This window comes from Lonchura striata, chromosome 2, assembly GCF_050655825.1.
Source record: "Lonchura striata isolate lonStrDom1 chromosome 2, ASM5065582v1, whole genome shotgun sequence".
Taxonomy (NCBI): domain Eukaryota; kingdom Metazoa; phylum Chordata; class Aves; order Passeriformes; family Estrildidae; genus Lonchura; species Lonchura striata.
In genome coordinates, this window is record NC_140704.1 from 46,627,603 (window position 1) to 46,648,187 (window position 20,585).

The following is a 20,585-nucleotide window of genomic DNA, read 5'->3' on the forward strand; positions in this document are numbered from 1 at the left end:
AAATAATTCAGCAGCTAAAATAATTTAAGTTTCAGTTTGGAACAGGCTGAATGAATTTGTAAAACAGAGTTCACTGTTCAAAATGTAGCTTACAAATAGGGTTTGGATTTTCAAACACACTGCAGCCTGTGGCTGATTGTGAAGGCAGGGTGGGTGAGCTATCACTGCACAGGCTGACCCCAGAGCCTGGGCGCAGACAGAACAGACAAGCTGTTTCTGCTTGGAAAATGCAGTGTAACCTACCTTATCAAAGCAGTCATAGGAAAACATGATCTAAACTGATAAAAGAAGACTAGGGAGTGACACCCTGTACCTGTGTTGATGACTTTTTAATGATTTTACCCAATGACAGCTGCCAGGGTATCTCACATGCTGCTCAAACTACATGAGCATGTGCTGGTGTCTTCTTTTCCTCCCAAACTGCAAGAGGATGGCTGGTACCCACCCCAGGTAGTGTCTGTGTTATACTGTGGCGGCAACATGACAAAAGTAAAATAACGTGCATTAGAGTATTTCACTTCCAGAAAGGCTGAGCTGTGAATGCTTCTCTTCTAGAAAAATTTGCGCTTCTGTCTATTCCTCTGCTTAACAGCTAAACCTTGCACAGTTTCTGATTAGAGAATGTTTTGCCAGTTCATGTTTTTGTTGTCTTTTTGGGAGGAAAGACAGGGATTTTATTGATTTATTTTAGCTCAAAAAATTGAGCATCTCCTCCACTTAGAGGAATGCAGATTTTCTTCTGGTAATCATTACTACAGAAGGGCCAGCTGCTCATCAAAGCTTTGATAATTAAGTCTAATTTGGGGCCATGTGGGCTAACTAAACTGACTCTTGGCATACAGAATGGTAGCTTTTGGGGCAGGACTGGGTGTATCCATGCACCACTCAGCACGCAAGATGAGCTGGTGCTCGTCATGGCAAAGACACTCATTCCCACTGCCATTTAGGTCTTGCTGCTGTGTTATGGCAAATTGTCCCTGAAAACACAGATCATCTTTCTTCCTGGGTGCCTTCTGTGGGGTATCCAGGTAGGTTACTGATTTAAACTACAAAGAATTCTTCTGGCTGCTTCAGCACCTAATTCAGAACAGATGTGCAAATTGGTATTATTTACAGCTCCAGCCTCCCAAGCCAAAGGAGAGATCATTAAATCCCTTTACAATCTCCTCCATATGTGCTTAATCCATGTGTAAAAGGGCTCTAAGTAAGCATCAATAGCACCAGCCAGATACAGTAGTCCAGAAAGTGCAGAAATCCTCTAAATAACTGTAGCCTTCCTCTACTTTAGGACCTTCTTAACTCTGAAAATCTGACAAGGTACAAAACAGAAACCTGCCCGGAGAAAAGCTGAATTTTCAGAATTTTGGAATAAGTTTGGCCCGATTTTGCACAAGGTTTGGGAGGCTTTGTAAGGGCTGGAGGAAGCATCTCCTCCTGCCAGATACTAAACATCCCAGAAGCTTTCACAATGGTAGGAGCATGTGCTTGTCCTCAGAAAGATTGAGTAGGGATCATCTCTGTTTTAACACCTCTGCTGAGAAAGAAGATGCCCTGCTTTTACGCAGGAAAGTAAAGGTTGGAGTACTCAAAAAGAGAAAGGAACATCAACTGTGAATTTTCTTAGTGGGACTGTGTTCCCACCATCATTTCCTACCTCCCAGCAGAGCTGGGAATCCACCAGGTAGTTCTTTATATTTCGTGCTGTGTAGAGTCCTCACATGTGCAGCAGGACACAAGGGTTTTGTTGTTTACATCCAAGGTTGTTGGGAACCCCAGTGTCCCCCCTGCCAAGTGGGAACCCAAATCACTCATCCAAATGTTGACATGACCTATCTCTGGCACCATGAGCCCTGGTCCCCGTGCCATGCAGCAATAGCACAGCAGTGACACTGAAGTATTACAGCTTTCAGGAGAACTGTGTGCCTATCAAAACCATCACAAATTATTTTAAACATATATCTTTGACTGTATTCCCTCAGCATTGCAGCATTCCCTATACCTGCATGTTTTAGCCTGTGTAGCTCAGATATTAAACAGGACAGCACAACCTAGCACAAGTAAGCACAACTCTAAAAACATGGGCTGCTTATCCATGGAGCTAATGCTCTTTATAAAGTTTGGGGTTTTTGCCATCACCAGCAAAGAGCTGAGGAGACCAATGTGTTAAGAGGTTTTGTAGGACTGTCCAGTTACATGGATTTGGCTCCAGGTCCTCTCAAAGACTGCTGAAGTCACAGTCTAATGTCCCTATCCTTTCATCCAAATGTAGGAGTCACTTTATCTCCTGAAAAGTATTTGCTTATGCTATTGCTCATTCTGATTTTCAAGCAAATATCACAGAGCATCCCATCATTAAATACATAATAGGAAAATAATAATGGGTGCTGTCAAATTTCTGGAGTAATCTCTGCAAATGCATTTACACATTTTAGAAAATAGACATATCAAATAATTCAGAGGTAATTTTGCAATCTTTTAGTGGGGGAGAGGAGGAGGATTAAGTTTACACAAATAAGGTGTCAGAGACTCCTGAACACAGTCTCTGCATTATGCTGTAATGACTATTGCTATTCCTGAGATGCTGCGCTGAGAACGACCTCTTTGGGAAGCTGCTGCTGCAGTGCTGTTGGCCAGGCTGGCCTCATCCAGTGGCTTAAATTCAGCACAGAAGGGATCTGGCAGTAGGACAGCCCAACAGGGAGCAGCTGCTCTGAGCCGGCTCATTTGGGCAGCTCTACAATAGCAACCCTCATACTATGTCCCTGTGCTCCACACAGGCACATGGTTTGCACCTGTCTGCCTCTCCTTTATAAATATGCCTAGAAGATATAAATCTTTTACATTTTTTGAGATATTTTAATTATACTGATTAGGCACATGTAATAATTTTAAGTGACTAAGAAAAACAATACTCTGGACTTTTAAATAGGGCTGTCAAAATCATAAAATTATGGATGGACCTTTGAGTGATCTAATATTATCTTTCTACATTAAAAATATTCTACAGAAGAATTGATTTACAAATTTACAAATTTGTGTTTTCTGATGACATTTAAATCAGGAATATCTGTCTAATTCTGTGGAATTTTCCTAGAGTGCAATAGGTAAAACATCCTGCAATAACTGAGCAGTACTGTCTGCATTTATTACCTGTCTTGTATCCAATCACAACAAAATGGCAAATAAGAACTATTTGGTAATAGAATTGAATTGAATTGAATTAATCACATTTGTTACTGACTGTCACCATCACACTGATAGAGAATTTTGGGACAGAGTGGGGGCTTGTTCAGCTGTTGAGGTTGGAAAGATCATTGCAATTAGCATGTATTAGATTGTGTACACTGAAGGGACCCTGCTCATCCATGGTGATGAAGTCAGAGCTAAGAAATAGGTTTGTTAAAAACACAGAGGTTCACAAAAAAAAAAAAAAAAAAAGCTAGATTTCAAAAGATGAAAAAGTAATCTTGATTACAAAATTGCCCCTTTCTATGAGGAAGTGTCCCGCTTTAGTGAATAGACTTTCTCAGCTTTTCTGTTTTCCTAGGTCTAAATTAAAGAAAATATTGTAGATCTTTCCTCTATGTAACACATAAACATAACACAGGAGTGAAATACCATATCAACACAAACTCATACAAAACTGCTTCTCAAGTTCACCAGAACAGAAAAAATTTTGTTCCTTCCAGCTGTGTGTTTTTTCCAATGATAAGGACTCTTGGGGAAGTGACGGTTGCCAGCATATTTGATATGTTGGTGAAGGTTTCTTGTGGCAATGCATCCCAGCTTTGCCAGAATGTTCTATAACCTTGGGCTGGGAGGATAACCCAGGCAATCAGCTAGAAAGCAGCTCAGTGAGGCAGCCTTTGCACAAGGGATAGGAGGGATATCAAGCACAACCAGTAGCATTTAAATGAGAAAGCAGCAGTCCCAGGGTCAAACCTGGGGCTGAACTGGTATTTATTCACTTTGAATCAGGCTCAATTCCAGGCCACGCTAATTAAAAAAACATTAACTCCTAGAGGGCTTGTTGCCTGCTGAAATGTGTTTCTCTCAAATTCAATCATAACACAAGCATTTTCAGTAGCAAAATATAAAACTTAGGTTTGAACTTTATTTTCTCACAGTTTTTCTTACCTTCACATGAGTTTTCCCTAGGTTTTTAAGTGTCAGTCAAATTGTTTTTCCAAAATTTTCAGGAATATCTTGTGTGAAATCTGTGTAAAAACATCTTCTCAGTTTTGCCTTGCTGGATGGAGGACCTTCTTTCGAAACATGTTTGTATTACAGGGGTGGACAGTACAACTTCCTGCTGCTTGTGACAGCTAAGGCTGAAGTGCCCAGTTGTTTGAGCATGTTTCTTTCTTATTGAGACAAGGCCTATCGCAAATGAATCAAGAACTTTTCAGCTTTTTCAGCTGAAATTTTTTTTTTCAGCTTTTCTTTTCTTGAGCATTAGGAGATGACTTGAATTAATTATCTGAATCTTCACATTCAGGTCATTAGTATTTGCTGTGTGAAGCTTACTTCTAGCCCAAGTATTGTTTGCTGTTCCTCTTCTTGTAAGATATTTGGTGCCTGCCCCTTACTTTTTTCCTTCTTGACAATCAGAACTGTTGTCTACAATTAAGGTATATGCAATGCACCTACAACTTTTCTTCAAGCAGATTGCTGTTACATAGTGGGGTTTTTTCACAACTCAACTTGTGTAGAAATTTTCAGCACGGAAAGAAATAAGGATGTTTTTTTGGAAGTTTAACCAAGCTTGTTCTTTTTTTTTTTTTTTTTTTTGTATTAAAGAACCTCTATTTTGTAGGTGGTAAGCATAACCATAGTCATGACCCCTCCAGTGGTATGACACTTCATTTCTGAAAGTCCACAGTTTAACCTGATCACACCTGGAAGAAATTCTTCATCTCAGGACTTCAAATAAATATAAGAAAAATGCAATCTTATACTTTTAATGTAGTTTTTCTTAAGACAATTATGGTTTTGCCATTTCCATGTCAGTAACTTTTACACCCATACTCTTTACTTGCAGAGCAAATTTTAATTTACATAAAGATTCCCAGAAAGATCTGAGCTGTTCATGTTTTGATACAATAAATAATATGCAATGTGTGCAAAGCATTCATCTGATTATGTCTGTTTAAGTATCTTTTCATTTTAAGAGTATTTGTTAAGAAAATAGGTCTTATGCATACTTGTGTGTGTGCATAATAATTCAAGTAGGGAAGGACTTCAGAAGGTCACCTGAACCAACCACTTGAAAGCAAATCCAAATGATGCCAGATTTCTCAGGGCAGTGTCTATTTAAGTTCTGAATATCTCTAGGGATGGAAATCTCACAACCTTTCTGGGTTGCCATCCTGGTGCTTGACCACCCTCATGAAGAACAATTTTCTTGTCATGTCATACCAAGATGACCTGTGTTGCAACCCTTGTTTGTGGACTCTTGCCCTTTCATGGTGCACATCTGAGAAGAATCTGGCTCATCTTTTCTGCATCCTCCTGCCAGATAATTGTAGGCAGCCCTTAGACCCCAGAAGGCTCCTGGGGGGAGGGGGTGTTGTTGGTTTCTCTTGGGTTTTTTGGGGTTTTTTTTTAAGGGTTTTAAGTTTCCATCCAAAACTGGGGAGGTTAAAATGGCAAATAGATCCTGAACATTTTCAGTTTTCAATGTTCAAGATTCCAAATCTTCTACAGTAGGATCAAAAAAAAATTGCTAATCTAGACTACTTCATTTTTCTACATGGTCTGCAATTAATGTGATTATTTTAGAGAGTGAGAAAAGATTTTTCTCTTTTTTTCCCTCCTTAAATAAAGAGCAATGCAATCTACTAGTGGTGAACTTGACCATGAGCATGACAGTTACCCAATTTAACAAGGGGATTTATATATTTTTCTTATGTGTTAAGAGCACTCTTGCAAAATTGCTTGGCTTGCTTCATGATTGCAGCTCTCTTACAATCTCAATTGCTGCTATGCTAACCCCATAATTTTTAAAATATACTGAAGGCAAGATCATTTGTGTATTCCCAGAGTTTATAAACTGTCAAGAAAAAGCTGTTCAGAGACTTAAGCTGCTACTGGCTTGTGATATGAGGGATCATGCCTCTTCTTCACCCAGGAGACCAATAAGATGGTGCAGAAAGATACCAGGTCAGCAGGATAAAGAAGTTACCACAGGCCTGCAGTCCTCATATTAAGAGGCCAGTCAGCCACTCCAGGCATGGAGTATCTCTCCCTCTCTTTTTCTATTTGCTTAGTTCTTATCTGAAACCTATTTTTTCCAGGTTGTTTCCCCAGCAGCCTCAGCAGCTAGCGCTAAACTGTTTTAGATTGTATCCCTGTTCAAGTCCAAATAATCTTTGTCCATTGATAGCTGAACCCCTCTTTCTGTTAGGCAACTTCTCTAATATCAGACAAAGGCTTTTGCACCTTAAGACATGAGGAACAGCACCTCCACTGGAATGGGCCATCAGGTGTATCCCCATTCCATAGTAACAGCTGGTGCTCCCCGGCAAAGGGGATACAAACCCTGAGAGAAGACAGAGCAAGGAAGTTGGGTGGGTAGAACTGGAAGGAAGGATGGCATTGTGGTACCAAAATGCAGCCCAACATCTCCAGAAGGGTTTAACTATGGTCTTGATTAAAGGGGTTTGCAGGGGTGATCTCTGCCTCAAATATAAAGCAGAATACACCTCTTGTTAGACTTATTCCAGCCTCTGGATTCAGAAATTTTATTAGAGAAAGAAAATGACAAGCCTTTTTTATAGCCAAAGGAAAATGCACACAATCTTCAGACAAGTTTTCTGGCTTACATTTCACCCATGAATAGGCATTTTCTTCATTGATTAAACCTGGTTTTAATCTTGGAGCAACATAGCAAAACCTGAATATGCTCTCTGGATGTTGAACACTTCCATGATCCAAACACAGCAGCCTTAGGAACAGCAGCATGTGCAATGGCTCGAGTCAAGCCAAGGAAATCCTCTTGACTTTCATTTGTTGGTAACATTAATAATGTCAACAGCATCTCTAGGTTTTCTAACATGAAATAACTGCTGTATGACACTAGTCTCTCATGGCATTGTCATCTAGTGTAATTATTAATGCCCATTTCAAAAGAAGCCCTTGTCAAAAGGAGTTTGGGAGATATTATTATCTTCCTTTTTATCAGAATTCTGCTGAAGGTTGCACAACATATTATTGAGGATTGTTTTTTGTAAATTACCTTGCCCAGGATTGTTATTGAGAAAGGATTTTTGTTTGATGAATGAACAAGACATGAAACTAAACACTTCTATGTCTAAACAACCTGAAGATGATGAATAAAACTAGAGAAAATTCAGCTGCAGTGAAATTCAAAGATCCATCAGCTGTCTGTCTAATCTAATAACTATTTTTATGGCTTTCACAGATGGAAGTTTTCCTGGCTCAATCAATCTCTCTATCTATGATATATTTTAAAGCCTTCTTTTTATTTTTAAATTTTCATCCTGAATTCTGTACCCTAGTTTTGATTTTTGTCCAGCCCACAGTGGATCTAAAGAAGAGATTAGTACTTTACTTTTTTATATTAGTCTTTTTGTGTCCTCGTGGCTATGTTCATCTTTTCCTGGGGTCGGCTTTTTCTGGATTTAGCAACTTAATTCATTCAGTCGTTTTGCCTGACTATATCTTTTATGTCAACTCATTTGTGTGCCTCTCTTGAAGCACTGTGTTCAGGAGTGGGCATGGTGCAGTGGAAAGATCAGAGCAGAGGCACATGAGCCTGATGTTGATCCCACTGTGGTGCTGGCTGTTGCTCTCATGGTAGGGTGGTTCCATAATATTCTGGGCACTTTGCACATGTGCTGTGTGTGAGGGTTGATGTTTGGAAGGCTGGTCCAACCAAGTGTGATTACACTCACTACGCTGCACTTCTCCTTGTTGGACAGCATGTTGCTTTTTTTCTCAGTACACATTTCCAATTCATGATGATAATTTTGAATTCCAATCCTAGCCTCTGCAAACGCCTTTATCACAGTGGGCATCCCATTAATAACCATGGAAGTTATCATTCTGCAAGTTAACACAGATTGAGAGAGGCTGCAGTGATTTAAGTTGCCTATTGTTATTGCTCCTTAATCCTCAGGAATGAGATCTTTTTCATTTTTGTCAGAATGGCAGCTCCCACAAATAGATTAATAGAAATTTTGGCTTTATTTCTTTGTCTATGGTCCTTTCAGACTTACCTCTATTTTCAATGTTTGCATTTTTAAGTTATCTTTGCAGTCTGGTTTATTTTCTGGAGTCTAACATTGCTTAATTGTTAGGCATTGCTTTAAATTGGCAGAAGGTATTTAATCTGACCATTTGTACTGTGCTCTTATCCTTCTAACACAGCCTCTGATGCTCCAAAGCTTTTTTTTCTGTAGAATCATAAGAAAGTTTGAGTGTCAGATCCTTCTTCTGTTCCTATCTATATCAGTATAATACAGGAATATAATTCCTCTTAAGAAAATGCTCTTCTGATTTTATATCAAAGAAAATGGGAACAAGTCTAGTCACTTAATTTTCTTCATGTGAGAAATATACTTTCTGAAATGGAAAAACCGAAACAAACCCTGAGGAGAAATCATTGATTTCAAGGACAAAAGTGATGTGAAATCTTATCTTTTATGATTTTATTGTCTTCCAAAAAGACATTTCCTTCCAATTCCTGTGCTAAGAAAATCATCCCCATAAAAATAGTTTCCACCATATCTCTGCCACACATTTTTAAGGAAATTTGTCTCCAAGAAATTAAAGAGATTTGCAGATACCCCCAAAAGATGGATTTCTTTTTTAATTTTTTTTTAATCTAAAAGCTAAGTATCTAGCCCACACATGTTGTCTCATCTAGGTCACTCTATATTCAGTGGAGACAATCCATCCCAAGGTAGGTGAGATGAGTGGTGACTCATCTCTGACACACTGCTATTACCTAGACAATACTAAGACAATTTAGAATAGTTGTGTCTCTTTAGAACTTTAAAGTTAGGTGAGATGACATGAATGGTAGATTATGTTGGTGAAAATCATCATGCTGGGAAAAGTGAAATCCTCTCTACACAGCCTTCATTGTTTGCTTAAACTAATCTCTGGGCTCAGGCACAGAGTGCCACATTGAATTGCCCCTCATCAGGTCTTGCTTTCCCTGCATGATGCAGTGAACAGCTCACTGTGAGCTGTTTTCTTTCCAAGCAGAAGGAACTCTGGTTTCTGCTCACCATCGTGGCTTACAAATGCTTTTAATGTGTTCTCCCTGGCTTCTGCTCTACTATCAGCCCAGTCAGGTGGGGTCTTACTGACAGCATCCTTCCCCCAGCCTGCTCAGGACCGGTCCTTGAGGCCACGTCTGTAGGGCCAGCACCTGGCACCTCTCCTCAGCTGCAGCCCTCACTTGCCTCCTCCGTCTTCCTCTAACTCCCACGTTGTGGGTTTGCTGTCTTGAATGGAAAGACCCCAAGCGACTGCATTGACAAAGCCTGAAACAGTTGCTAGGTTGTAAAGATTGGGTGTGCACTCACCGAACAAGCAAACGTGGACACACATACGGTGCTGATCCCGCAGCCAGAGCATCCTGATGCCTTGAGAGCACGAATAGCTTTCTTACCTTGTTTTCTTTGTACACACGCCACTAGGGGACGTTTTGTCATCACGTTTCAGTCGCTACACAAGTGTACTTTTTCTTTAGTGGGTCATGCTTGCTTTTCAGTCATGGTGTACATCTAGATCATGGAGTGGATGTCTGAATTTCATAGGGCTTGTGAATGACTCAGACTTACTGAAGTTTAGAAAGAGAGAAGTATTTATTTCCCCCATTTCTCCAAAGGAGCCCATCTATCAACATTCCTTATGAAGTGAGGCAGCTGGTTATTTCACAGTTTGCTGGAGCAGCAAAAGAAAGCTGAGAGCTGACTCTCGTTTTCGCACTAAGTGCAGAATACAGACACTGCTAGTGGTTTTGTGAAGAGAAAAGTAATATACAGCCACTGCAAACCAAACTGGAATGAACATCACTAGCAGTGATGCATGTTAAGTATTTTCTGAAAAAAAACCAAGAATGTCTTTTAGACTAAAAAGTTGAAATCAGTTGGCAAAACTCAAATTTCACTCCTGTTTTTCATTTTCATCTGATTTGTCTGAGGATAAGTGACTGTCCATCCACTCATCAATATGCTTTTTTCCCTTCTTTCCATTGCAGACAGAGCAGCTGGTGACTCTTTGGGTTCTCTTTATTGTCACAATTGCTGGAAATGCCACTGTGCTTTTCTCTACCTGGAGGAGGAAGAGAAAATCTCGAATGACCTACTTTGTTACTCAGCTGGCAATCACAGGTAGTGTATGGGAGGGGAAAGAACACCTGACCTGTACAGGAATCACTATTAAAATGACAAATAAGAAAATGTGAGTTGAGTGGTGAAGAATTCAGTTGCTACCTAATGTCCAGTTGCAGTTTGCCATAAAACAGATGGATGGCTACTTATCTTAGGGCTCAGTCTGACTGTGATCTAAAAAGATGTTGCTAGATGTAGTAGTATGCAGCAGCTGCAACTCACTGATGCCACTAAATCTTATCTTCCAGTCTGAGTTTTCATCTGCATTTCCCAGAAGCTAGGTCTCCAGCTGTTGTCATGGAACTGCTTAAATTAAACTAGTTTAAGATTAATCTCTTGTGTTTTTCTACTAAAACTACTCCATCAATTATGCTCCTGCAGTGAAGAGTGAAAATAACTTCGTGTTGTCCGGTTTAATGAAGCAAGGGAAATATAACAATATAAAGGTGGAGAGGAATGCATTTAGATTTTTTTCTAATGGACAAAAGGATGCTGATCCAAGGACTTTGTAGTTTTTAAACAGAATGTGAAATGTACAGGAGCCTGCTTCATAAAATGTCAGTCTCAGCAAGAAGGAATGAAATGAGCATAAGCAGCACATTGTTTCTCCGTGGTCTTGAATGGACTACATTTGTGGGGGTTTAAGTTTCCCAAGGGAAAATATGTGCTGTTTCTATAACAGTGTCCTTCTACTAATCCCTGCTTACAAGACATCTGTGTTGTACTGTTTGTGTATATAGGATATATTTATATGCTTCTATTGCTTTTTCTCTCCCTAAGCTATGGTAGGAATTATAGCACTTTTTCACTGAAGAACCATTTAATATATGATTTTCCAACAATATTGCATCCTCTTTTGGTGTCTGTGGTACCTGTGTTTAAACTGGAAAAACAAAGCACTGCACTGCATAATTTTCAATATGCATTTTTTGTAAATAAATGAACTTCATGGTCTCAACCACATCTGCCCAGGAGCATGTTCAGTTTGAAGAACTACTCTTAGCTAAAACAGACCAGGGTGTACAAACTGATGCAAAGAGGCAGGCCTGTAACAGGTGATGTGAGAATCCTTGCAAGGTAAAGAGGTGAAGGTTTGCAGTGGCTCCTCTTCTGAAGTGCTGACAGCTGGTTTTCCTGTTTGCCTGAGCTACCTGTAACAAACGCTTTTACTTCTTATCTCAGTCGTGACCTTTATGCCACTTCCTTCATGAGCCAGCAGCATTTTCCATCAGGTAAGGCAGGTCAATACAGCCTCACCCCACAGCTTGGAAGCATCAATCACAGATCAAGCACTACAGTGTTCACAGGAGTTTCAAAATAAACAGTTTCTGCTCAAAAAGTTCCCAATCCTGGATGAATGGAATATACTCAGGCAGCCAAGCAGAAGTACAGGCAAAGAAAGAAGAGCAGAGGAAGCCCCAGATGGATATAATGCATTTCATACTTACTGTCAGATGTACTGGGAGGAGTCTACTGCTGTTGCTGTGTTGGATAAGTGTCTGAGTGGGAATTTTTCCATTTTGTGCCTGTAGGAAAGAGGACTTCTTGTATTATAATGAAGGTCTATGGAGAACTATTCATTAAGGGTTTAAATACTGCCAGCATGAAGGGAGAAGGTATTGCAAATGCACTTTTGAGGGAGCTGAAAGAAGCAGTGACAGTGGCAAAGACAACAAGGCAAATATACCATTAGATGTGGGCAGCAAACACTGCTATACAGCTGATAGTATAATTTAACTGAGATTTGTGTGTTCCACTTTCTGATTCTTAGACTTCCCCTTCCCTAAAATTATCCTTGACTTTTATAATTGCCTAAGTTCAACAGTCTGTTCGATTTCATATTACAAAAATTCACATCGAAATCTCACTTGACATTCACATCTGCAATGTTAAAAGAAGTAACTTCAGCTTAAACAGAAAGGCTCCTTACAAGCAGTGTCGATTTCTTTTTTGTGATGCAGGAGTCAGAACTCTAATTTATCTTCCTGCACCAAGACTGCTTGTCAGTATTTTGGCACAAGGAAATGACTTAATTCCTGAAATGGAGCCATTTCACTTTCTTATCTTTAAAAATATTATTAAGAACAAAGCAAGCTGGCAACAGCCATCATCCTTTCACAACAAGTTATGAGGTAGACACAGAACATTATGAAAACACTGACTTGTCACATTGCTTTGACATGCCAAGCATATTTAAATCCTACCAACTAAGTCCTAATCTCCTGGCAGTTTCTGCTTAGTCAATATTACTGATTCCACCTATTTTAAGGTCCTTAAAATATTTATTATTTCTGCCCAGTACAGAAAGAAGAATAATGGATATAGCTTTATCAATGCAGGCATTTCAAAGCCATTTAAAAAATTTTGTCTATTGATCTGTGGCTCAATAGTTGAGTGGCGCTCTCAATTCTCACATTTTCCCACTGATGTAGTACCAAAAATGAAATTAAAATGCAGCCTTTGTGTTAGAATAAACACGGTATTCAAAGCAAAATTGTGCATAATACATGAATAGAAAGTGAGTGCTGTTGTTCTTCTTGACTGGTTGCCAAGCCAGATGTAGATGAGAAGTAACTAACTGATTGAGGCTTCTTTCAACACTGACAGAATTCAGTGGTTTAACCCACTCTGCAAATCTAGATAAGATTCTTACTGATCCTTTACTACATCATAATTCAACATGGGGCTCAAGTTTGCAGGGATCTGTAGGAATGTGAGTAATCCCTTCAACTTCAGAATGCTTAAGGATGTTGCTGAAGTCTGGATTCACAATATTTCACATTAAATATACACTTATACGATGCTTGTGTCAGTACCTCATTTAAGCCTATGTTTAACTCTCAGTTCATGCATAAATCTCTTTGAAATTATCTGGGAAATAAGCACTAGGAAATCAGCTAAGAGTTAACTGTGACAAGCACATTTCTGTCTCTATCAGGATTTTTCATAGAGGTTCACAGAGAGAAAGAAAGAGAAAACAATTTCTATTTCTGCCACTTGTTTCTCCTATGTGGAATGTGTTTGGAGAATGGTTTACCTGGGGTGATTGCTTGATTGGATTCTGGTGAGGATTGTTTGATGACAAATCAGATCCACTTGTTTCTGGACTCTTGCAAACAGGGTCACGAGTTGTGAGGGAGTTAGATATGGCAGTTAGAAAAGTAGGTATGCAGTTTTAGTATCTTCCTTTATATAGTGTATTAATGGATTATAGCATAGTTATAATAAAGAAATCATTCAGCCTTCTGAACTGGAATTGGACATGATCATTTCTTCCCACTGTGTTTGCCTGCATTTCACAATAAGTTAACAGCTGAGCTGAACAATAGTACTAATCACTCAGCATCAGCTAATTTAGCAAAGAGGAATATTGCCATATTTGCCTTGCATTCAGTTTTCAGTTTGCCTTTGGGCATATTCTGCTTCTGTAAAAATGTTGTTCTTAGAAACAAGTTTGTCTGCGCAGACTGAAACTAAAGCTAGGTTTCCTACAGATTTCTATCTCCAAGGTAATTTAGTTTCTCAGAAAGAGCAAGCTCTGAAGATTACCCTGTGAGGAGGGTATTTCTAAGCACTTTTCCCCAAACCCTTTTCTTCTGAGCTTAGCACAAGTTATGCTCACGGCATAGCTATCTCTCCTGGCAGGAAATCTCTTACATCTTCCCCTACCTGATGCCATTTCACGTAACTTCAGAGTCTTAGTGTATTTAAGATGTTTGCCTCTGACTGAAATCACCAAGTGCTTCAAGATCAAAGAGTGGGATGAGTTCACAGGCTCTGTATAAAGCTGGAAGTATTGAAGTGAAATATTGTTTTCAGAAAATATGGTTTGTCCATACATTTATATCTGTATAGGTCAGTTTACCCAGCTCTACCAAATGAAGGCCTTCTTATGTTTACTCTCAAAATGTAAAAGCAGTGGACATGAGGCATATATCAAATTATTTGAGTAGTAGTGGATAAGAAATGTAATTTATGGGCCAAAGAGATAATACTTTATAACAGTAAGAACTGCTATTATTTGACCAATTCTAAAACCAATCAAGCAATACATTTAAAAAGTCTAAATTTGAATAAAAAGAAATGAATTGAAGAGAATGAATGAAAAGAAAGAATTCTGCTTCTCATAATTTTCCATTCAACTTTAACTACTACTGACAAGAAGTAGGTAGTTTATTTAGATCTTTTTCTCCAACATTACCATCCGGAAATTTGGATTTGAAATGTCATGACCTTTAGCTCAGTGTGCTTCGATTTCACCACTTAGCAGAGATCGGTAATTTAGGAACAATGTTACATTTTGTCCATTGTTAGGGGTAGAAATACATATAGTCACTTCACTGCATGCCAGATTTTAAACTATAATCTGACAGTCTTTTTGGAAATATGTGCTCACATATGTATTACTGTGGCTGTAATGAAGAGAGAAAATACAAAGAACATCATCTAACTTCTATGGTAGCTTACATATAAACAGGAAAACAAAAGATTTTCTGTAAACATCTGTAGCTCTACAGTCCATATTATGGTATAAATACCAAATCCTAAGGGATGACTTGAGAATTACATTAAAAAGACAAGGATTTAATTTAAAAAGTGATACAAAGGTATTTGTATCATTACCTTTCTCAGTTGCTCCCAGAAAGCTGAAGGTCTTGGTCCTCACCAGCTGCACTCATTTTGTTTAGTGTGTGGTAAAAAGCCAATACACTGAGAACCTGCTACGAGAGGGCAACGCAAGAATATAGGTGGAAATGGACTCTGCTAAAGCAAAGAGTGCTGCTTTTTTTCTGTCCTGCTTCTGCCCAGAGAGAGCATGACTGTGAGACTTCAACCAGCTGGGCTCAATCACTGACTTCTAGGGGGACTTTGAATTAGATGACTGAAGGCAGAGACTACCAAGTAATTTTCCAGTTAAATGCACTAAATGAGTACATCTAACTGTGCAGCTACAAGCACTAAAAATGAATAAATTTTGTCCTCCTTTTCTTCTTCTTTTTTCCCCTACACCAAAAACAGTAGGGTACTGGGTACTGACTGCTTTAATGTACTGTGCCTGTCCTTCAATAATTTTCTTCATTGTTCTATAGGACTTGAAGGAATGAAGATGACTTGTTACTCCATGATCTGTAGAAAAGCTTAATATAATAATACCATTACCAAAATTAACATGTAGAACATTATTAACAGATAATGATCTCTGTTCTAGCTTTTCATCTGGAAAATGATACTTGGAATATTTCTGCACTTTAGAGAAATCATACATACAAATTCATCAGTTTTACAAGTACCTTAGACATCACAATGATTATGAGCATTGAAAATTAATTGCACAGAGCCAATTAGCAGCTAAATCAGCAAGTCACCTTAATGGAGGTGGACTGTTGGCAGCCAAAAAGTCCATAGAGTTCTCAGTTATTCTGGAAAATTTACCTATCTTGCCAGCTGGGTCTTTGCTGGAACCTGCCAATATGATTTACAAGATTGTCACCTAAGACACAGAAACTTAATGCACAAAACTGAACTAATTCCCAGAAATCTGTCTTCCTCCTCTTTCCACACTAATTGACTGCTATTTGTAGGAAAAATATGAAGGCTAAAGAAAGGTGAGAGTTTCATCATTCTACCTGCATAAAAGAAAACTTAGAGGAAGTTACAATCATACTGCAGAATTCATTGGTAAAATTGAGAGGAGGACATGTGCATTTCTTATATTAATTATGTCCTAAAACTTTTTGAAATTGTAATTAATGTAAGGAACTGCCTCTGCTAATGGATCATCTGTGTTCTGCACTGCATAATCCCATCACTGCTGAAAAAGCTTTGTCAAGATTTGGAAGAAAGAGTGCAATTTTTTAATATTCCCTCAGGCACAGACACTGAAATTTTACAGTGTTCCCAATGGCATCAAATTCCCCACTTTTTCAACCAGCTTGATTCCCAAACACATATCTGGAAGTCTAAGAACTCTGCAAATCACCTGACTGCACACACAGCTTGATAAATAGAGCAAGAAATAGATTACATCCACCTTTCCTCTGTAGGCTATGGAAACGATAGCATTTAGTACAACTTTCATTTTGCATTTACAGAATAAATGTGCTTCAATTTACCGAGAGCAAAAATGGTCTCTGGGAGTAAACACAGCAATATTAGTATTGCTTATTCAATGCATCCCATGAAACAATGTGAATGAAAAAATTTGTTTCATGGCTGCATTAGCTGCCTGGAAAAGAAGTAATCATTTTTCCATGCTGATTCTGCCAAGAAGACAAATTCAGTACGAGGAAAGCAACATGGGACTTTAAGTTAGGTATGTATTAACGTGCCTCCACAAACTGAAACATAATGCAGGATAAGATAAATGTGATCACAGCCTGCAATACCCTGTGGCAGCACGAGGTAAAACAGATTTGCTACACATTGTCATTCCTGGTGATTTAATAACATCTAGGAGAGACTCAAATTCTCCTTTAAATTTTACTCAGATTTGAAGATAGGTCACAGTTCCCTAGTTTGTAATATGCAACTTGGACACTGGTGTTGTACAATTCCAGCTTGATATTATAAATCATCTTTTACTGTACTCTTATTTCTTATGTAAAGAGCCATGAGTATTTCTTCATGTCTATATGTATTCATTTCTCTCTGCATAAATGATTAATCAAAACATAGTTTCTGTTTTCCCAAGGAAAATATCTAATACACACATCCCTCTTAAAATGCATTTTCTCTCAAACCAGTCCTGAAGTAGATGGGGTAAAAAGTGCAATATCCTCAGAAGGTAGGAAAGGAAACCAGAAGTGAACTTCAGCATCAAAATGGAGAGACAAAAAGAAGCTTTATGTGAAGGAGATTTGTTCTCTTTAGGGGTATCAGGGCCTCTATTTCACAGTGTTTTGTCAGCCAGTCAAAGGAAAATGCTCACAGAAAACAGAGTAGATTTTATGTTTTATAAGTGAGATCATGAAGCAAGAGGTCTGACATAGAAAACTTGGTATCCTGAAAATACTTTGTTCCGGTCCAGTCTAGTAATGCAGGAACATTGAATTTGGGACTAGTGCTCAAACAATCCATTGAGTTACGCTACTGCCCTGTGAGGTCTAAAACAAAAGACACTTCTTTTAGTACAATATTTACCTCCTTGAAAAGGTAAAGTTGTCATACCACGAGACTGGGACTGTAAGAAGAAGAGGTAGCCTTGAAGACTTGGCAGTAATCCTGGGGTCTAAGGCAGTTGGATCACCTTTGCCTTCCTTGTTTGTGCCCGAAAGGATTGGAGTGCAGCAAGTATATGAAGAAAGACAAAGAAACAGCCATGGATCAAATCTCGATGCAGTAACCAGAGTTTTAGGCCAGAATGAGGTACCCCAAAAAGCTGGCTGGCAGCTATTGTAGAGATGGGACATTAGGAGAATGTAGAAATGAGCTGCAGGTTTGCTGACAACAACTTCTGCTTTAGAATTCAATTCCAGACCAAATCCTAAGTGTTTTTAACCAGCCCACAGATGGAAGCTTGTTATGTTATATTTTTCTTAATGCTCATGTAGTTTTAGATAATTAAATATTTTCTCAGGGGATCACTGGAAAGTCCAGGGATGGACACAGTATTTGTGTTTGCTTAGACTCTATCCACTGGAGCTCACTGCAGTAGGAAACAGCAGCACTAGCACAAAAAAAAAAAAAAAAAAAAAAATCTGATGTGCAGTGACTATGGAATGTAATGTCCCTTCCATTAGTGGCAATATAAAGGTAATTTGCTACTTAAAAACTCTGTAATGACTTTTATTTATATAGCCTACTTTAATCTTACAAATGCAGGAACAAGATGTCCATGATTCATGACTTGAAATTAATGTAATCACAACCCACTAGGCAGACATCCTTAAACCAGTGGTTTTCTGTCTATTTTCTGTGAACAGTGGTCTTCAGATTCCTTTCAGGTAGCAAAAATCACTCTGCAGCTTAAACCCGAGTACAGAGCTGAGGTTCACACAGGCAAGGAGAACTCATAAAAAAGTATTTTCTTTCCTCAAAGTACAGTAATTAAATGCTGCACTAAATTGCTCTGGATGGGGACAGTTTGTATGTTCATCATACATAGGGACTTAGTTTGGAATTTTCAGTTTGTGTGTTCATCATACACAGGGAATTTTCAGAGTGCCTAGGGATAGAAACTGTGTCTTCCTCTGTAAATGCAAAAGAGCAGATAGACTCTCTCTGCTTGTCAGTAGTTCCAGTACCACGTTTAGTGTAGGATAGGGTCATGTGTTGCTTTTCACATTCCAGTGGACCACCTGGAACCTGAGAATTTAGCAACAATGATGATATGCTCTCGTTTCATCTGCATCTCAATCACTTTATCACTCTGAAACCAGATATATCCTTTTTTAATTTGTTTTTTGTTTGGTTTTTTTTTTTTTTTGAGTTATGATGTAGTTTCTGTAGATGTGTTGATTCTTATACAAAGACATAGATTATTTCCTTATATGGCCTTCAGGGACTTAATAGGCTTTAGTTCATAAATCCTCTTGCTTCTAAAGCAGGGGAAAAATCTAACTGCAATGTGCCTATAAGTATGCAATACAGTATGCAATAATTATTCCTTTGCAGTGTATGTGTATGTTTAAAATCACAAGCAGGCACCAGACTTCCATTCCTAAGTCATCTGGGAGTGTTTCTGAATGCCATCCCTAAGGTCTGGGCCCCTGGACATCCCCAGAAAGGAAATAAGAAATATCAATATAACATCCTAGAGACAATCATATCTCCTCAAATTCACCCCAGATCATGCAGTTTTAAACTAAGATGGAATCAGTTGTTATGTTTGCTTTTCCTGGCCATTAAGTCATTTCTGAAAGGATTAAAAGTGATGAACTATGTCCTATCTTTATCAAAGGCATTGTTTTCTCATTTCAACAGACACACACAGCCTAAACTTGATTCCACTTACCCACCTACAGATTTCTGCATAGGAGGTCTACATTTACCATTTCTAGTCTTTCAAAATAAACTGTCATTCCTTCAGATCTTTGCATACAAATGTTTTTCCTGGCTAGACATCTGTGTGACTAAAATGAAAGCATTTCCTTTCAGCTGGGTTTTGTTTTTTTTTATTTTTGCCAGTAGCTTTTTACCCCTCCACTTTCACCTGCAATATAATTTCTCTAACCCTGTGCTACACTTGCACTGTGCAGCCAAGGTACTGCACTATCACAGCTCTGCTGATACCAGTAGGGCTGTGTGGAGATTATAAAGGTTTGTATGGGTGACTACAGCACTTTGAGGGCTGTAAGACAAAAATACAGTATGGTCTGGTCTCATATGCTAGAGCAGCCATGTGGTATTTGAAAGAAACAGAAAAAAAGAACAACAAAATTCTAATCTTGGTAATTTTTCTAGCCAGCTAAGTGAAATGCAGATTTGGCAAGTATCTTCAGATACCTTCCTTGTCTTACAGCTGGGTGGTTGACTACATAGGTGACAATTTACATTTGCAGGTCTTTGACCATAGCAATTTTAATCTGTGACCTTCTCCACCTGAGAAAGTTACTGTTATTTGGAAAATTACACCTTTTGCTTTATACAACATCATTAATACTGAGATTAGTTCAGCTGGTAAGAGTTTGGTGCTGATTATGCCAAGGTTGTGGGTTTGATCCCCATGTGGGCCATTCACTTGGTTGGACTTGGTGATCCTTGAGAGACCCTTGCAACTTAGAATATTCTGTGACTCTGTAATAGCAGAGAGGGTGGAGGGCAAATGCCCTGTTAGCCTCTTGCCATGTGTACAGAAGTAGGTCTGAAGAAAGCCCACATCTTGACATCAGTCCTGGGAAGTAAAATGGGACATAATTGTCACAGAGATAATTGGATTAAATCTCAACTGCATTCTTGCACACTGGTATTCATTTTAGGCATTATTCATGCCATCTATTTTAGGCACCTCACTGTAGGTAGGTAAGATACAAAGTCATCCTCCCCATGCTCAATTTATAGCCAACAGAGCAAAACATTCCAAGCAGCTCTATAGTTGGACTTAAGTTTCACTGACTTGCACAGAAGGATTCAATTCCTAATTTAGATCTCTAAAGTTGACTATATAAATCCCTCCAGTGTTCATACATCACCAAATATGTCAGAATTACTATTCATTTTTGACAACTAAGAACCTAATCTTCCTCCTTTTCAATTAGACCTCAGAGAAGGCTCTGACTC

General features: G+C 38.7%; 1 protein-coding gene and 1 long non-coding RNA gene across 3 annotated transcripts in view; one reads left to right on the forward strand and one right to left on the reverse strand.

The window, feature by feature from the left end:
- The window catches only part of NPSR1 (neuropeptide S receptor 1), a 143,454-nt gene that overhangs the window by 87,307 nt on the left and 35,562 nt on the right, over window positions 1-20,585 (forward strand). For both annotated transcript variants that reach the window (XM_085573324.1, XM_085573325.1), the window contains exon 5: window positions 10,235-10,367. In XM_085573324.1, the coding sequence (XP_085429450.1) occupies window positions 10,235-10,367 (133 nt within the window). The remainder of the gene's footprint in view (window positions 1-10,234; window positions 10,368-20,585) is intronic.
- Window positions 9,821-18,026, reverse strand: LOC146768217 (uncharacterized). The gene is made up of 3 exons (XR_014953288.1): window positions 14,991-18,026; window positions 11,816-11,893; window positions 9,821-10,308 (listed from the first exon to the last, which is right to left on the reverse strand). It is a non-coding gene; the product is annotated as an uncharacterized LOC146768217 (long non-coding RNA).